Source organism: Notolepis coatsorum, assembly GCF_963971535.1.
Source record: "Notolepis coatsorum genome assembly, chromosome: 3".
Taxonomy (NCBI): Eukaryota; Metazoa; Chordata; class Actinopteri; order Aulopiformes; family Paralepididae; genus Notolepis; species Notolepis coatsorum.
Window position 1 is genome coordinate 45,604,764 of NC_140167.1, and position 16,385 is coordinate 45,621,148.

The 16,385-nt window shown below is 43.6% G+C and overlaps 1 protein-coding gene across 1 annotated transcript in view; it reads left to right on the forward strand.

The window, feature by feature from the left end:
• Window positions 1-16,385, forward strand: part of tonsl (tonsoku-like, DNA repair protein) — an 85,327-nt gene that overhangs the window by 2,722 nt on the left and 66,220 nt on the right. The window contains exons 3-10 of the mRNA XM_084310687.1: window positions 163-305; window positions 2,447-2,630; window positions 3,579-3,708; window positions 6,457-6,628; window positions 7,025-7,139; window positions 7,595-7,740; window positions 8,498-8,650; window positions 14,088-14,213. Of these exons, the coding sequence (XP_084166813.1) occupies window positions 163-305; window positions 2,447-2,630; window positions 3,579-3,708; window positions 6,457-6,628; window positions 7,025-7,139; window positions 7,595-7,740; window positions 8,498-8,650; window positions 14,088-14,213 (1,169 nt within the window). The remainder of the gene's footprint in view (window positions 1-162; window positions 306-2,446; window positions 2,631-3,578; window positions 3,709-6,456; window positions 6,629-7,024; window positions 7,140-7,594; window positions 7,741-8,497; window positions 8,651-14,087; window positions 14,214-16,385) is intronic.

Consider the following 16,385-nt stretch of genomic DNA (forward strand, 5'->3'; position numbering starts at 1 on the left):
TGCAGCCAAATAGATTTCTACTGAATGCACAGAGGAAATTGGTACCGATCTTCATGTCTAACTCAGGAGAACATGGTAAACTAAACACATTTCCTATAATGTTGCTGTATTCCTTTAAATATCATGGACCAAGAATGCATTACTGTCTTGTTCATAATACAGGTGATTATGAGGCTGCCATAGAGGAGCACCAGCAGGAGTTGGCCCTCTCTGAGATTCTAAATGATGTGATTGGACGGGCCGTGGCCAATCGTAAGATCGGAGAGTGCTTTGCTGAAATGGGGAACATAGATGCTGCTTTAAAAGTGAGTGCAATACCCTGCATGTTTTTTTTAAAAGGGGTACTACACCAATCTTAAGAATTCATACATGTTATTCTGATGGACTAAGACAGTCAAAACACACACAAAAAACTAGAGTGCTACAACAAAAAATTTACATCATTGGGTATAAAGTCTGAAGATGCTCCTTAGACAATGAGACATGACAATGACAATGAAAGATGGTTGATGTGACACTGAGAACACCAAGGGAAATATGAGTTTAATAAAGAGTTATATATATTTTCACTACCAATACCGAGTACTGATCCTTTACTTTTAATGAACAGTATAGAATTGAACCATCATTTTGTGGTCACTGAATAACATTTTTGGAGATATAATACATTTCTCCATTGGACAGAGTTATGTATGGAAAGAAGTCTGTCAAAAATTGGCTTTGATTTCTGGCATGTTAGACATGTTTCTTGGTATCGGGTTCTAATATCGAGGAAATTCTCTGATGCCTACCGTATATTCTATTCTAGCCTGGTATTGGACTGTAATCCGATACCAGTATCGGTGGTGCATCCCTATTATATATGGGTACATTTTCTGTTTCGGAACTTGAGAACACTACTATAGAATGAAGCGCATTTGATTATTAAAAAAAAAAAAAAAAAAAAAACAGAGCCCCAAGATCAATATCCCACATTCATTGTGTTTATACTTGATGGCCTGACAAGATTGAGTCTTCTCTGGTTTTTGGCGAGATGTTGATTGAGCTTTCCCCTGAGGACCATGGAAATAACATATGGGAATTCTTAATTTAAATTGTGCATTCCCACATACCGGATCTAGCCTACATCTTTATTTTTTTTTATCTACTTTTTCTCCTCTTTTTCAATTTTTCTCCCATCCCAATTACCCGCTGTGCCAATTCTCCCCTCCCCTGTCTTTAACGTTGCTCGTATATGCCCCCCACTGGCCGGTTGTAGGGAGGATAGAAGCCTTGCATCACGTGTCCCCTCCGATACACGAGGAGGCAGCCTGTTGCATCTTTTCACCTGCCAGCGCGGACTCTCATTGGCGAGGTGTAACGTGTGGGAGGCTCACACTACCCCCGCCATTTCCTGTCTGCTGTGCAGGCGTCCCCAACCGACCTGTAGGAGTTGCTGTCCACAACGTCCAGATTACCACCCATCGACTTCCACCCGCTAACTCTGCCAATTGAGTTAGTATGACGACTGGCCCAAGCCGGAGGCAACGCCGACAGCCGTAGTCGAACCCGGTGTCTCTTGCGTTGGTGACGAGCGCAATGTCCGCTGCGCCACCCAGCCGCCGGATCTAGCCTACATCTAAAAATTATCGTGAATTTCCGTTGTGTGAACATACTGTACTGCTGCCTGTCAAAGCACAAAGTCTCAAAAGCTGTACATGTAAAGTGAAACCCTAATAGAGTTTATAGAGTCTGTTAAGAGAGAGTTAAACAAGACATTTCATATAGTAGTTGGGTCTAACTACACTCTGATGGTGTCCTGGCAGATCCATGGACCAAGTCAAGTTTTTCTTTATTAATCCCCTCTGAGAAATTCAGGTGTCATAGCTGCATGGGGGAGGGAATAGCGGAGGTACAGGCAGGAAAAAAGATAATAATATAAATATTAATAATAATATAGTGGATAAGGCAGTATATTCTATCAACAATGATATCAAGGATAATTGTAGTATACACATGTACATGGTATAAGATAAGATATTCCTTTATTAATCCCCTTGGGGAAATTCGTGACACACACATACAGCTCAACGTCTCATTAATAATAACAACACATCACAATCATTACATTTTTACAGTAACAATGGCACAGCATAAATTCAACAGACATGTACATTTGTTGACACATGTCATCTACAGGAGGCCTGAGACTCCGTATGCGCGATAGTCGGCAGCATTCAAACACCGAGTAGTAAACAAGATGGATCACGCCTGGTGACGCGGGGGGGGACGTGGGAAGCAGCCTAAGGGCCCCCACCAACGCGCATCAGAGGCAGCCGTCCAATAGGCATAGGCGCCAGTTACTCGCGAAGACAGTACTTTATAGTAGTAGCACACTTTTCAAAAGGGCTTCTGTAGAGGATCTTAAGGAGTCTGATGATGAACGTTGTGGGTTTCTTCTATCCAGCACCAGGGATGTCACCTGGACCTGGCTCGCTCTGTTAGAGATCATGCTGAGGAGCAGAGGGCATTGGCCACCATTGGTCGAACCTTCCTCTTCCGCTATGAGTCTGACCAATCGAGGAACAGTTTGGAGCAGGCAGAGGATGCGTTCAGGAGGAGCCTGGCCATTGTGGATGATCGCCTGCAAGGTGTGCGACTGTGTGTTCGTCCAGTAGCTGTTCTGCTGGGCCTGAATTTGATCAAGCAGTAGGAGTGCTGATCTGAGACCAGATTGACTCATAACAAGTCATAGTGTGGGGTACATGGACATGTGACCTGAAAACCGATCCTAGACCTGATAAATATGGGCCCGGGAGAGTACCATATTACATAAAGTAATAGTTTGCTATAATGTTGTTAGTGGGGGAGGAAATAAATCCCTTTTATCTATTAAAAAAATTATCTTGATTTATATATATATCTTTTTTTTGTCTGTGGTAACTAGGGCTGTCCCCGACTAAGGATTTGGATAGTCGACTATGATTGGCCAAAATGTGCTGTTATTATTTTTTGTATCATTCCATTTGGGCTGTGGGGGGTGCTTAATGTCTGAAGGAGTCGACTGAAGGCTTCTTGTCCTCTGCAAAATTATGCAATTGGTCCACTGATGGATACATCTAGTCTAGTGTGTTCATTAGATGGGTGAAATCCTCTTTCAGTGCCTCTGTGCCTGTTTTCGTAGGCAGTTAGCCTCTGGTATGCGTGCCATTAGCGTTAGCCACGCTTCTAGGCCTCTTTTCTTTTGGAAAGAATGATAAAAAAAGAAATAATAATAATATATATATATATATAATTTTTTTTTGTATTCGACTAAGAGGTTGGCAGTCGACTACGGCTCATTTCGACCGATTAGTCGACTAATCGACTATAGGGGTCAGCCCTAGTGGTAACACAATTACATTTTTATGTTCTGTTTTATTGTTTGGGTTATTTCCATTGTCGTTGTTGTTGTTGTTACCATGTCCTGTTTATTGTTGTTATTACTGTCTTTGTGTTTTGTTTCATGTAAAAGAAAATACATTTAAAAAAATGTATCACAAAAAACTAAATATAAGTTAAAGTAACCTATCTGACCTGACTCTATATCTCTCTCGCAGGTACTGTGCCAGGGCGGGAGCTGAGTGAGATGAGGGCCCGTCTCTTCCTCAACCTGGGTCTGGTCTGTGACCACCTGGGGCAGCCCGGCCGCTGCAGCGAGTTCATCCGACGCAGTGTCTTCATAGCAGAGTGAGAGCACGATATTTTTACTGTATCGAACTGTCTCTCCACTTGATGGCTGCTCTACCGGGTACCCAGGATTTGCTCGGAACTTGGTAGAGCAGCTTTCTCCTATTCTGCGCCCTCATGGAATAACCTTCAGAACACACTAAAGCTTAATGATTTTGTCTCCCTGGGAGAGTTCAAAGCTCTGGTAACAAAAAACAAAACAAAAACAGTATAACTGAATAGTGCAATTTATTCTTTTTTATTTATTTTATTTATTTATTTTTTAAATCTTTTTTCCATTTTTCTCCTATCCCAATGTTAGTCGTTATGCCAATTCCCAATCCCCTTCCTGGTCATTGCGCACCTACCCCCTACAGTCGGTCTGGGAGAGTGGAGGCTATCACATGCTTCCTCCGACACATGTGTAGCCAATCAACCGCTTCTTTTCACCTGGCAGCTCGGACTCTCACTGTGAGAGTGTAATGTGTGGAAGGATCACACTACCTCACCCAGATCCTTCCCTTGCTGTACAGGCGCCCCGACCGAACTGTAGGAGTTGCTGTTTACAACGACCAGGACCCACCCTCACCGGCTTCCCACCCACTGACACTGCCAATTGTGTCAGCACGGACTGTCGACCAAGCCGGAGTTACCGCTGGCAGTTGGATTAAATCCCACTGTCTCTGCGGTGGTAGACAGACGCGTAGTCCGCTGTGCTACCTGGCCGCCTGTGCAATTGTTATTCTTGAGCTGGATCTTGTATTATGTATCTGTTGTCTCTTGTCTGGGCCCCGTTCCATGTACCGGGATAACCGAGTTAGCCGGATAAAGTTATCCGGCTAACTCGGTTAGCCTGACTTTCCGATTTCATGTACCTGGATTTTCCAAATCACCATGACAACATATCCAAAAGTTTGAGCCTGGTCGAAAGCAGAGTTCAAGTTCAAGTTAGCCTGAACTATCGCCACGCCCCCGCAAAGAAGTGACAGCCCGTTTCCTGAAACTATTCCCACAGTCTACGATCTGCATTATACCATTCTGAATTACGTTTTTGTGCTCCATTCTTCCAGAGGGGGCTTTTGAAATGTAAAATAGACCCAAAATGCTGATATTAAATTCACTTTGTCCTAAATAATGCACGTTATATATACCGTGGCGACGGTGGCGCTCGCTCGTGCGATGTACACATGATGTGGTTATTTTAATTGTAACTGGGATTAAGATGTCTGATGAGATGCGCTGTTTGACGGATTTGAGGAATTGAATGAGCCGTTGACGTCACATGAATGAATGAGGATGAAGAAATAAAACTTCATTCAAAATAAGGGATAATCTAAACACGGGTCTCTCGTTCATTAATGTATAAACAATGAATCTATCCCATCTGGCACAGTGGCCCAGCGGTAGCGCTCATGTCTCCCAACCTAGCGATCCGGGTTCAAATCCCCGTGTTTCCAATATGATTTTTTTGAATATAATATTAATGATTATACGCCAAAGTAGCCTGGTTTTAAGTTAAAATGTTATAAATCTACATGCATTGAGGATGTCATTCTTTATATAGCTCTCAACGTGCACCAAATTGAATTATTCCTATATTGCAAAAAGAAGGAAAAGACTAGGCGGGTATTGAACCCCGGTCGTCCGTGTGGAAGTCAAAAGAACAACCCGTTGGACCACATAGGAGATAAGTTAAACATTGACTATACATCAATCAATGGGCAAGAAAGCCGTCTCGTAATTCTGTATAACAGTTAACTAGTTATTTTCGCTAGCAAGATCTCATTTGATTATTCAATCCAGCAGGCAAGTTTAAAGAAATATAATCTGATTGATTGAGGTAATGAGGGACTTAGAATTAGCCTATAGATAACGCATTTAACTTGTCGGCGAGGCGATTGAGCCTATTGCAATCTGTCAATAAAGTCTTAAATCAATTAATCAATCAATGCCGTTGAGAATCAGGGTCTCTGCCATCGATACGTGCTGGCTTTCCACCTAAAACGGGAGCGCGCATCTAGCCTGACTTGAGCCTGACTCTCAAGTCTGGCTTGAGTTAACGAGACTGAATCCTGCTTTGTGAAACAGGAAAATCCCGGCTTTGAACATCGGGTTAACTGAAGCTGGATAATGGACATGTTGATCGACTTAGTTGAACCACGTACATGGAACGGGGCCCTGTTTTTAACATGCTCTATTTTATAATTTTGTAATGTCACTTTGTAATGGTGTGCTATCTTGGTCAAGTCAAATTAAATTTGAATCTCAAGAAACCTCCTGGTAAAAATACCTACCCTGCACAGACTATAACGTATGATGTATATCATGCCAGTTAGGGTACCTTGTGTATACTGCACCTGTGTATATTGTTTACTTTACTTACTCATAGTATATATTCAGATTTCAAGTGTTTTATTGCCCATATTTATTGTAACATAATATAACTGATGGGGCATACAGACCCTCATCTGCACCTTGATTACTGTACACTGTTTACTTTCTTATATTCAGTCAATTATATTGTTTACACTACTTATTTGGATCTTAATATAATATTATTGCCTATAGTTGTTACTGTATGTGTTTCTACTATTACCATGCCCATACCTGTACCCAATAAAGGTTTATCTTATCTTAATCTTTTAAAAGATATTTCACCATCAGTGACACATGCCTAGTAGTCGTTTACATTTTATGACCAAGGATCATCTTATTTATTTTCAGCCAGTGTTTTACTGTGTTTTCTCCTTCCGTACTTGTCCTCTATAGGAAGAACCAGCTCCTGGAGGATCTCTACCGCGCTAACTTCAACCTGGGGAACATCTACTTCCGGAACGGGCTCCACTCGAACGCTGTGCGCTGCTTGGAGCAGGCCAAGGAGTCTGCCAGGAAGAACAAAGACAAGTTCTGTGAGAGCGAGTGCTTCCACTGCATTGGCAAGGTAAGCACTCATTAATGAGTTGAAATGATTCTTTCTGGTGTAATAATACAAATTTTAATACTTTGCTTACCAACTGTCCTGTTGCCTTTAGACTAGGGATTTGAAAGCATTTGAATATTTTATAATAAAACAAAAAAGTTTTGGTTAACCAAACAACCCCCCCCCCAAAGTGTGCAGCACATTCATAATGTCACATGGGGTGGTTCTGTGATCCTTGCGTTCACTAAACAAATAATCATATTTGTGACTATTTTCTATTTATTAGTCAAATAAACAACACAATCAAATCCAATTTTTCAGTTTAACCGTGGCCATCCCTACTTTAGACCAGATATGTGATGTGCTTGTGTCGTTCATGCCTAATATGTTGTGTTAAATTAACGTGTGTGTCCGTAGGTGCAGTTGTCTCTGGGTGACTTTCCAGCAGCCAGACGCTCTCTAAAGAGGGCTCTGCAACTGGGCTCCCAGCAGCCTATGGACCGACAGGCTGTGAAGAAGGCCTTCAAATATGGTGAAAGAGCCATTGGTTTTCTCAATCCTGATTTACTATTTGTACTTTATTGATGATTGTGATACAAATTACCTTATTTCTTTTTACCAAGCAATGTGGTGTAAGATCCCCCTGAAATATTCACCCACCAATTCTGTTGAATTTAAATTAGGGACACACTGATCCTGATACTGGTATTGGATATTGTTGGGCCAATACCAGACTAAAACAGGGTATCTGTATCGGAGACCCGATATTAAAATCCGATACCAGGAGCCATATATGTAAACATGTAAAAAATGAAATCGAAGCAAAGTGAAATTTTCTGCATTTCTCGGGCAGTGTACACTGTTAATTCAAAGTAACGGATCAGTTTAGTATCGGCGTAGAAGTAGTTAACTAGCGAACCTTCATCTGAAATCACGACGGGCTCCGACATTGATCATGTTTTGCTCTCGTTGATGATGGCTTTGTAGCGGACCGGGGTTGTCAGCTAGAGGAGGAGGCGGGAGAGGATCTGGGGAAGGCTTCCCATGAGGCCGTGGGGCTGGCAGAGCAGCTGGGGGACCTCTGCTGTAAGGTGGGCTGCTACAGAAAAGCCCTGGAAGCATACAGCGCTCAGGTGAGAAGAAGCAACACACACTCTACTTGGACCACATTTAGATGCTCTTGAATATATACTGGGTGATTCTTTTTTTTATACTTCAGAAGCTCATCCCCAACACCCATCTTTCACAGGGTTCGCACAAGGTCCTTGAAGTGCTTAAAGTGCTTTTGACAAGGTGCTTAAAAAAGTCCTTATGTGAATACTGTATATTTCAGTTAGTTAGTTAGTTAATTGATTTGTTATATTGTCTACACTGCTTGTTTTTACTACCTGTACCTCCCCTCCCCCATGCTTCTCTGATGCCTGAATTTCCCCAAGGGGATCAATAAAGGAATATCTTAAATTCCCATACTGACTTCATTGAAATTAGTACAATATCACAGCTAAGCACCAAGTGTCCTCTGTTGCCACTGGTCATACTCACAGGATTTTCAAACAAGATTGTGCTGAGGGGGTCGAGGCAAAGAGATGTATATATCATCTTGAGGTACCACCACTAATCTCCAGGGATGGGAGATGGTGCTGCAAAATAGTGTGGAAGGGGAAGAAGAATGGACATATCTCAAACCCGCCCTCTTTTCTTGATCCTTTGATCACAACTGTCGTGATTTTAGAGGATTAAGAAAGGGGGGTGGGGTTTGAAATAGGTAATTTCTGACTGAGCCAAGCCAATGGGAGGGTTATACCCACTTGGAACATTCTATAGGTCAGACTACTGTTGTTGTGGTGAATCATACAGTATATAAGCTGCATTGTTATTGTTGTTTTCTAGCTGTCCATTGCTGAGACGTTGGGGAAACCTGCCAGGGAACTGGCTGTCATCCATGTGTCCCTGGCTGCCACCTACACAGACCTGAGGCAGCATGATAAGGCTATAGAACACTACAGACAGGAGCTGGCCTTACGACAGGGGTGCCCTACTGAGGTATGTGTTCTAGACCTGGAGAATGTAGACCTGGATCTGGCCTTGCGTCTACTATGCACAGAGAATGGAAATGTAATGGTCAGGTTTGCACAGAGGTTTCCCAAATTCCCACCCTTGTGTCTTCATACAAGCTATGCCAGAGGTGGGCAACCATGTCTTTTCGATCTACCAGTCGAACGCAAGCGGCCTCTAAGTCGATCACTGGATGACCTGGAAAACCCTGACAAAGACATCTATCATTTTGTCATCTAATCACATTCAGGCATGCTGGTTTAAACTTTAATCTCAGCGAATCCCTGTTCTCCTTTGTGGTTCTTTGGACCACCTTCTCTTTTTGCAGTCTTTCACTGGGTCCCCTCTTTCGCATTTACATTCTTAACACTTGAGTGTCAGCCACGAGAAATCTTGTTTTTTAATCGTTATTTCTTTCATTAGCGATTTTCATTTTTCATCAATCTAGCCTCACGTTACCACACTGGCTCTGAGCTCGAACAGGGAAAATACCGCCCCCTATCGTCTCCCGGATGGTAATGCATCCATTGGATTGGACTCGATGGAAATGGATGGGGGAAAAAAAATCCGGAATCCACATTTTACTTATCAGGCATGTAATCCGAGCCGATTGCATTCATTGCCGACCCTCAGAACGGCGTGGAATATGTGTTTCCAGTACCCAGAATTGGATCAATAAACGTGATCAATATTTGGAATGGCGATCAGGAAATGGTATAATCTTTTTGGAGAACATCTGATCTGAGGTAAGGAATCTATTTTACCAGTCTTGGGATAATCAGAGTTTTTTCACATATCTCAACGTGTGTGTGCTGATCAGGAAATTGATAATCGATTTTTCAGCCCGCTTCTCTAGCGTGCATAAGTACACATACTATCAATAATCTAACGTTTATTTGAAAACTATTCATAAATAGGCTGAAAAATTACAACGTGTTTTGTGTATTCCACTAAAGGGCGATTCCTGCAGAATCTTTTTCTTTCCTGGAAATGTCCAAAAACGAGTTTTTCAAAATGGTATAAAACGGAAATGTACAGATAAAAAAACAATCCGTTTCATACATGTTGACTGCAAGCAAGTCATTGATAAGCGACAGGCGTATTAGACACATAGCCATCATTTAAGATATAGTTTATGCGTTCGCAAATGTGCTCGCCCTCTCAGCTCATTGACTTAAGCGCTGGCACTCAAGCGCTAAATCGTGCGCCCCCTGCTGGCACTGAAAGTGTTACGTCACAAATAGCCCAGGGGACTCGTATGCAGGTGTCCCTCTTATAAACACAAATGACCAATTACCAGACTGTGAATTATCTTTCCCATTGCACGGAATGCCAGGTTGAGAACCATGAAGCGGATTTGTGCCGCAATGGGAAGCCAGTGCAGCTCTCTAAGAAGTGGAGTGACATGTGCTGACTGGTAGATTGGAGATCAGGCAAGCTGCTGCATTCTGTATGAGTTGGAAGTAAACCAGCTAGCAGTGCATTGCAATAGTTGAGGCAAGTCATTATTGTTGATTGCAGGAGGTGTTTAGTTTGTTTATTATTTCTCACAATAAAATACAAAATACTTTACCATGGCGCGGCTGGGTAGCGCAGCGGACTAAGCGCTCGCCTACCACCGCAGAGACTCTGGGATCTAATCCAGCTGTCAGCGGTACCTCCGGCTTGGTCAGTCGTCCCTACTAACATAATTGGCAGTGTTAGCGGGTGTGAAGCCGGCGGGGTATGTATCCTGGTTGTTGTAAACAGCGACTCCTACTGGTCGGTTGGGGCGCCTGTTCACCAGGGAAGGGATCTGGGGGAGATAGTGTGATCCTCCCACGCGTTACACTCTCCCGGTGAGAGTCCTCGCTGTCGGGTGAAAAAAAGCGGCTGGCTGACTCCACATGTATCGGAGGAAGACATGTGGTAGTCTTCTCCCTCCCCAGGCCGATAGTAGGGGGCAAAAAGCGCGCAACGACCAGGAAGGGAATTGTCATAACTACAAAATTGGGATGGGAGAAAAATACGAAAAAAAGGGGGAGAAAAAGTAGATTAAAAAAAAAATAATACTTTACGATGAAATGCTTGTTTCTGTATGAGCCCCTGAGAGTGTGCTTCATACAGTAAAAAAAGTAATTAAGAAGTAGGTAAAAAGTAAGTAAAGGAATGTTCAATATACATATATACAATACAGAGTCAAATGAGTAAGAGTGAGGTACAATGCAGAAATGAGGTACAAAACTTAGGGTAAGGTGCAAATGAGGTATTAATGTAGTGCAAATGTCTTTAATAATAGATACGGTACATATATATAGTTTAGTGGCTTGTCAGGAAGGGGCAGATCCTTCTTGCATTGCGCAGGGAGATTCTGCAGGTTCTGGTTGTTGAGGTGACGTGAGCAGAGAAGTCCAGCCAGACGTCAAGGACCACACCAAGGCCTAATGCAGGAATCATAACTGGTTTAATTATAAATTATAAATCGTTTCTAGAGGGCAAAGGGTTGCAAAATAGAAATTAAGTATCTCTCTATCCCTCCATTTCTGATGCCTCTGCTCTGTGTATAATGTGTGTGTGCATCTCTTGTTGGCTGTTGCACAATTGCCTGTGGGGGCAAGTCTGAAGGAATATCCATGGATTGACAGGGTTTTCTATGTCATGGAGGAGTGTGTGACATGGAAAAACACAACATCCGTTCTGGAGAAAGTTATGCTAGCACTCGTCCTCCTATCACCTGGATCTGACATAAAATAAGATATTCCTTTATTGATCCCCTTGGGGAAATTCAGAATCATGATGTCATGAGACTAGACTTGTCTGTCAAATATTTGTATTCGACGTGTGCATGTCAGCTGTGCTCTTCGGCTGTGTTATTTTGACATTATTACTCAGACGTCTACTGGCTGAACAGAGGGACATTTTTGGAAAGATTAAAATGCTTAGTAGGGTAGTAGGGTAGTTTAGTTAGGGTACAGGGTACTACATGGTACCACAGAGTACTACTTGGTACTGCATGGCATTACAGGGTACTACATGGCTTACACAGCTCTACATGGCACTACAGGGTACTACATGGCACCACAGGGTACTACATGGCACTACAGGGTACTACAGGATACTACGGGGTACTACATGGCACTATGGGGTACTATAGGGTACTACATGGCACTACGGGGTACTACATGGCACTACAGGGTACTACATGTCTGCTCCTTTGCAGCACCACAAACATGGGAACTCTCTAACTCTTCCCCCCCCCCCCCCCCTCTCCCCCCCCCCCCCCTCTCCCTCCCCCTTCTCTCTGAGTACCCGTCTCCTGGCGCTGACCAAGGTGATGGATGCCTCGGGGTCTTGGCCAAGCTTGTAGTGACTGCTCTACATGCACCTCCGAGGCATTGGATCAGTTATTCACCGCCGTCTGTCCGTGGTCCTGTCAACTGATTAACAGACTGTTAACAGATTAACAGTCAACGCGGTTTCATTGCTGGGTTAAGTACTTCTATTCTATTCACATAATACGCTTAATTCATATATCTACTCCATTCACATATATGCCTACCACTTGTATCTATTGCTATGTCCGCCTACTACAATCTCATGAGCTGTCTAACGCCTGTCCCGTCTCCCTGTCTTCCTATGACTTGCTGTCCTGGAGTGTTGACCGGAGTGTTGGACGTCCCGTGACGAAGGCCGGGAGATTGCGACCCCCTCTGCGTGCCCCCCTGTCTTCGGAGGTTTCGTAGTGGTGACCGGAGTGCCGGATGTCCCGCGATGATGTCGGGGAGTTCGCGACCCTCTCTGTGCCACCCCCCCTTCCCCCTGTCTCCGGCTGTCCCTGAGCAACGACCGGAGTGCTGAATGTCCCGTGACTAAGACGGGGAGGACGTGACCCTCTTGCGCCGCCCCTGTGCTTCAAATAGATCCGCTATCAACTCTATCTTTAATTTTTCAAAATGTACAGTTGCTATTGCATGCACTCATCTGTGTTTCACTACACACATGAGTGCATGCTTACCAACTGTCCGTCTGCAACACTACTATCACCGACATCTAAGAAGGGAGATCCCCCCTTGAACGGCCCTTCTAAGGTTTCTCTCCTCCACATTGCCTGTGGAGCTTTTTTCCCTATTGTTAGGTTTTAGTGAGTTTTTCCTTACCTTCGCGTGGGGTATGTCTGGGAGTGCTTGCATTCTTTCATTTATTTGCATTCATCTAAAAAAATGTTTGGACCCTATGGTGTTCTTGTTCTGTTCTTGACTTATTGTTATGTTGTCTTCTTAACTTGTTTAAAGAAGACCTGTACGGCCCATGGGGACATTAACGTGTGTTGTCGGGCCCTATAAATAAATTTGATTTACTTAGTGTCATTTTTGCTTCTGAAATAATATAATTTGTATTGAATATTAAAATGTAAAAATAAATAAATAATGCTAAACGATTTAAATTATTAACAACAGTCGACAGTTTAGTACGCTAAACTTCAATGATATATTATAAGCTTTCGAGATAATATAATGCAAAACCGGGTATTTCTGTGACTATCCGCTTAGTGCTGGAAAAGAAAAATGGAGCAGAGGCTGAAAAGGAAGCTTTACGGTATGTCCGCAAGCCATGCCTGGAACCCTGAGGATGATGTGAATGCACACAACAATTTGTATGGGTGCCGCTGGTTGGAACTAAAGCAGCCATGTGACGGCCTCCACAATGACTTGTCTTTTTGTTTTATTTTAGAGTGAGAATGTTCCATGCAAATGGTTGAAAAAGCTCCATTGCTATTTTGAATCTCAATGTTCTAGGTTGCATATGTTTTATTTTTTAGGAGCATTTGCTACTAATGGTGGTTAGGGGTTGGACGATACAAGTAACTCACAATATGATAGATATTTCGCCCCTCAATAACAATAATATCACAATGCACCACATCTGCGATAATTGATATATTGTGAGAAATGCGTCACGATATCTAACTGAAGAAAAAATAAAAAGGCAGAAATCTGGAATTATGTATTCACAGAATTTACATGAAAGCTTATTAGATTCCTCAGTGTGCATCACAAATTGGCCAATTGTACATTAAACAATGTATAACAAATTGCGTAGTGTCTCTTTAACTGACCGCAACAATAAATCTTATTGCAGTAAAATGAGATTGTCAAGCATCTGTATATAAATTTATTTATTTTGTATCGATACTTTGCGTCGCCGTATCAATATAATATCTACATGCAAAATCTTATATTGCTGCATTGACCTTTCCCCCCACGCCTAATGGTGGTACGGTAGAACTCCCGACTAAACGGCTGGACTGGGTCAGTCTCGCTAATAATTCCACTGCCATGTGTTTCTGTCTTGCATGGTTTCTGTACATTGCACTTCTCCTGTTCGTTTTCTGTCGGCCTTTTTAGATACCTTTGTTTTAGTCTGTTTGTCTGCGTGTCTCCGTCAGGAGTGCAGCACGTGGCTGAACATGGCGGCGTCTCAGGAGGAGAGTGCTTGTGACATGGTGGACGTGGACAGCAGCTACAGCGCCGCTCTACACTGTGCCCAGAGAGCAGCACAGGCCAGGCTACAGGTGAGGAGGAAGTATGAGCCAATCGGGAGTGTAAAAGATAATGTAATTGATATGATTATGGAAGTCAAATCTGTATCTGCAAAACAACTTGCATCGATTTGATCAAATAATGGTATCAAAATTGATGTGTGTTTATCTGTTTTAATGGATTTATGAACGTAATGCTGTGAACTAATGCCTTGGTGTAAGGTTTTCATTATTGCTGACTGAATCGGTCCCGTCATGTTCATATACCTATTTAACAAATCATTCGGGTTTACAAATCCAGGTTACATTTACATTTACATTTACATTTAGTCATTTAGCTGACGCTTTTATCCAAAGCGACTTACAAGTTCTGTACGACAAGCCATCAGGAAGGGCACAACTCTATCAGCTGAGCAACAATGTTCATCAAAGTGTTGAGTGCTACAGTGTAGGTTAGTTTATTAGGACAAGTGCATGACAGTACGGTTAGTTAGGGTTAGATTTTTTTTCTTTTTTTTTTCTTTTTTTTTTTTTTTTAATTCAGATAATGGTTGAAGAAGTGCGTCTTTAGTCGACGGCGAAAGATTGGACGTGATTCGGCTGTCCTAACTGGGGTGGGTAGTTCATTCCACCATTGTGGGGCAAGGACTGAGAATAGGCGACTTCTCTTTGATGACCCTCCCGGAGCTTGGATAGGAGTAGGTCTGAGGCGGCCAGAAGATGCAGAGCGTAGGGGTCTTGAGGGTGTGTAGTTAGAGACCATTGACCGGAGGTAGGCGGGAGCGGTTCCCTTTGCCGCACGGTATGCTAGGTCGAGGGCCTTGAAGCGGATTCGTGCAGCAATGGGGAGCCAGTGCAGGTCCCTAAGAAGTGGGGTGACATGGGCCGACTTCGGTAGGTTTGAGATCAGGCGGGCTGCTGCGTTCTGAATGAGTTGAAGAGGCTTAGTGGCAGTGGCCGGGAGGCCAGCGAGCAGTGCATTGCAGTAGTCGAGGCGGGAGATGACTGTTGATTGGACGAGGAGTTGGGTGGCTTCTTTTGTCAGGAAGGGGCGTATCCTTCTGACGTTGCTCAGGAGGAATCGGCAGGTTCTGGTCGTCGCTGCGATGTGAGCAGAGAAGTTCAACTGGTCGTCGAGGACAACACCAAGGTTCTTGGCGGTCGGGGACGCAGTCACAGCTGCATTCTCAACTGTGATTGAAAGGTCGGTTAGGGGGGAGGATTTGGCCGGCAGGTGGAGCAATTCTGTTTTGCTTAGGTTCAGTTTGAGGTGGTTGGACGTCATCCAGGCTGAGATGTCGGACAGACAGGCCGAGATCCGCTCAGAGACGTGGATATCTGAGGGAGGGAAGGAGAGGAAGAGTTGAGTATCGTCGGCATAACAATGGTAGGAGAAGCCATGAGACGTGATAATGTTACCCAGTGATTTAGTGTAGAGGGAGAAGAGAAGGGGTCCTAAAACCGAGCCCTGGGGGACACCCGTCCGCAGGGGGCGGGTGGCCGACAGGGTCCCTCTCCATGACACTTGGTAGGAGCGGTCATTGAGGTATGATGACAGCCATGTCAGCGCAGAGCCAGCCACTCCCATTCCTGCGAGGGCCGCAAGGAGGATCTGGTGGTTGACTGTGTCGAAGGCTGCAGATAGATCTAGGAGAATCAGGACAGAGGAGAGGCCTTTCGCTTTTGCTAAGTGAAGTGCCTCTGTGACCGCAATGAGGGCTGTCTCTGTGGAGTGACCAGTCCTGAAGCCTGACTGATTAGGGTCTAGGAGGTCATTCTGTAAGAGATAAGCAGTAAGTTGGTTGGATACAGCACGTTCAAGTGTTTTAGAAAGGAAGGTTAAATGTGCTATATACCTCAGACTTCTGCCACAACTCAAGCGGGTGCCACCTGCAGAAGTTATGACAACTCCTCCATCGTAAGCTACATCACCGACGATGAGGAGTATAGAGCCTGTGTGGAGAGCTTTGTGGGGTGGAGTGATTGCAACCACCTCCAACTAGGGCTGGGCGATATGGCGTCTAAATGATATCGTGATATTTTTTGGCCATATCACGATACACGATATATATCGTGATATTTTGACATTTCCTCTAAATCACTTAAAAATGCTTGATTTAACCCTTTGATGCATACAGTCACTCCAATATGATGATTATAATAAGTCCCTGCAAAATATATTTGCATTATTAAACCATGAAGATG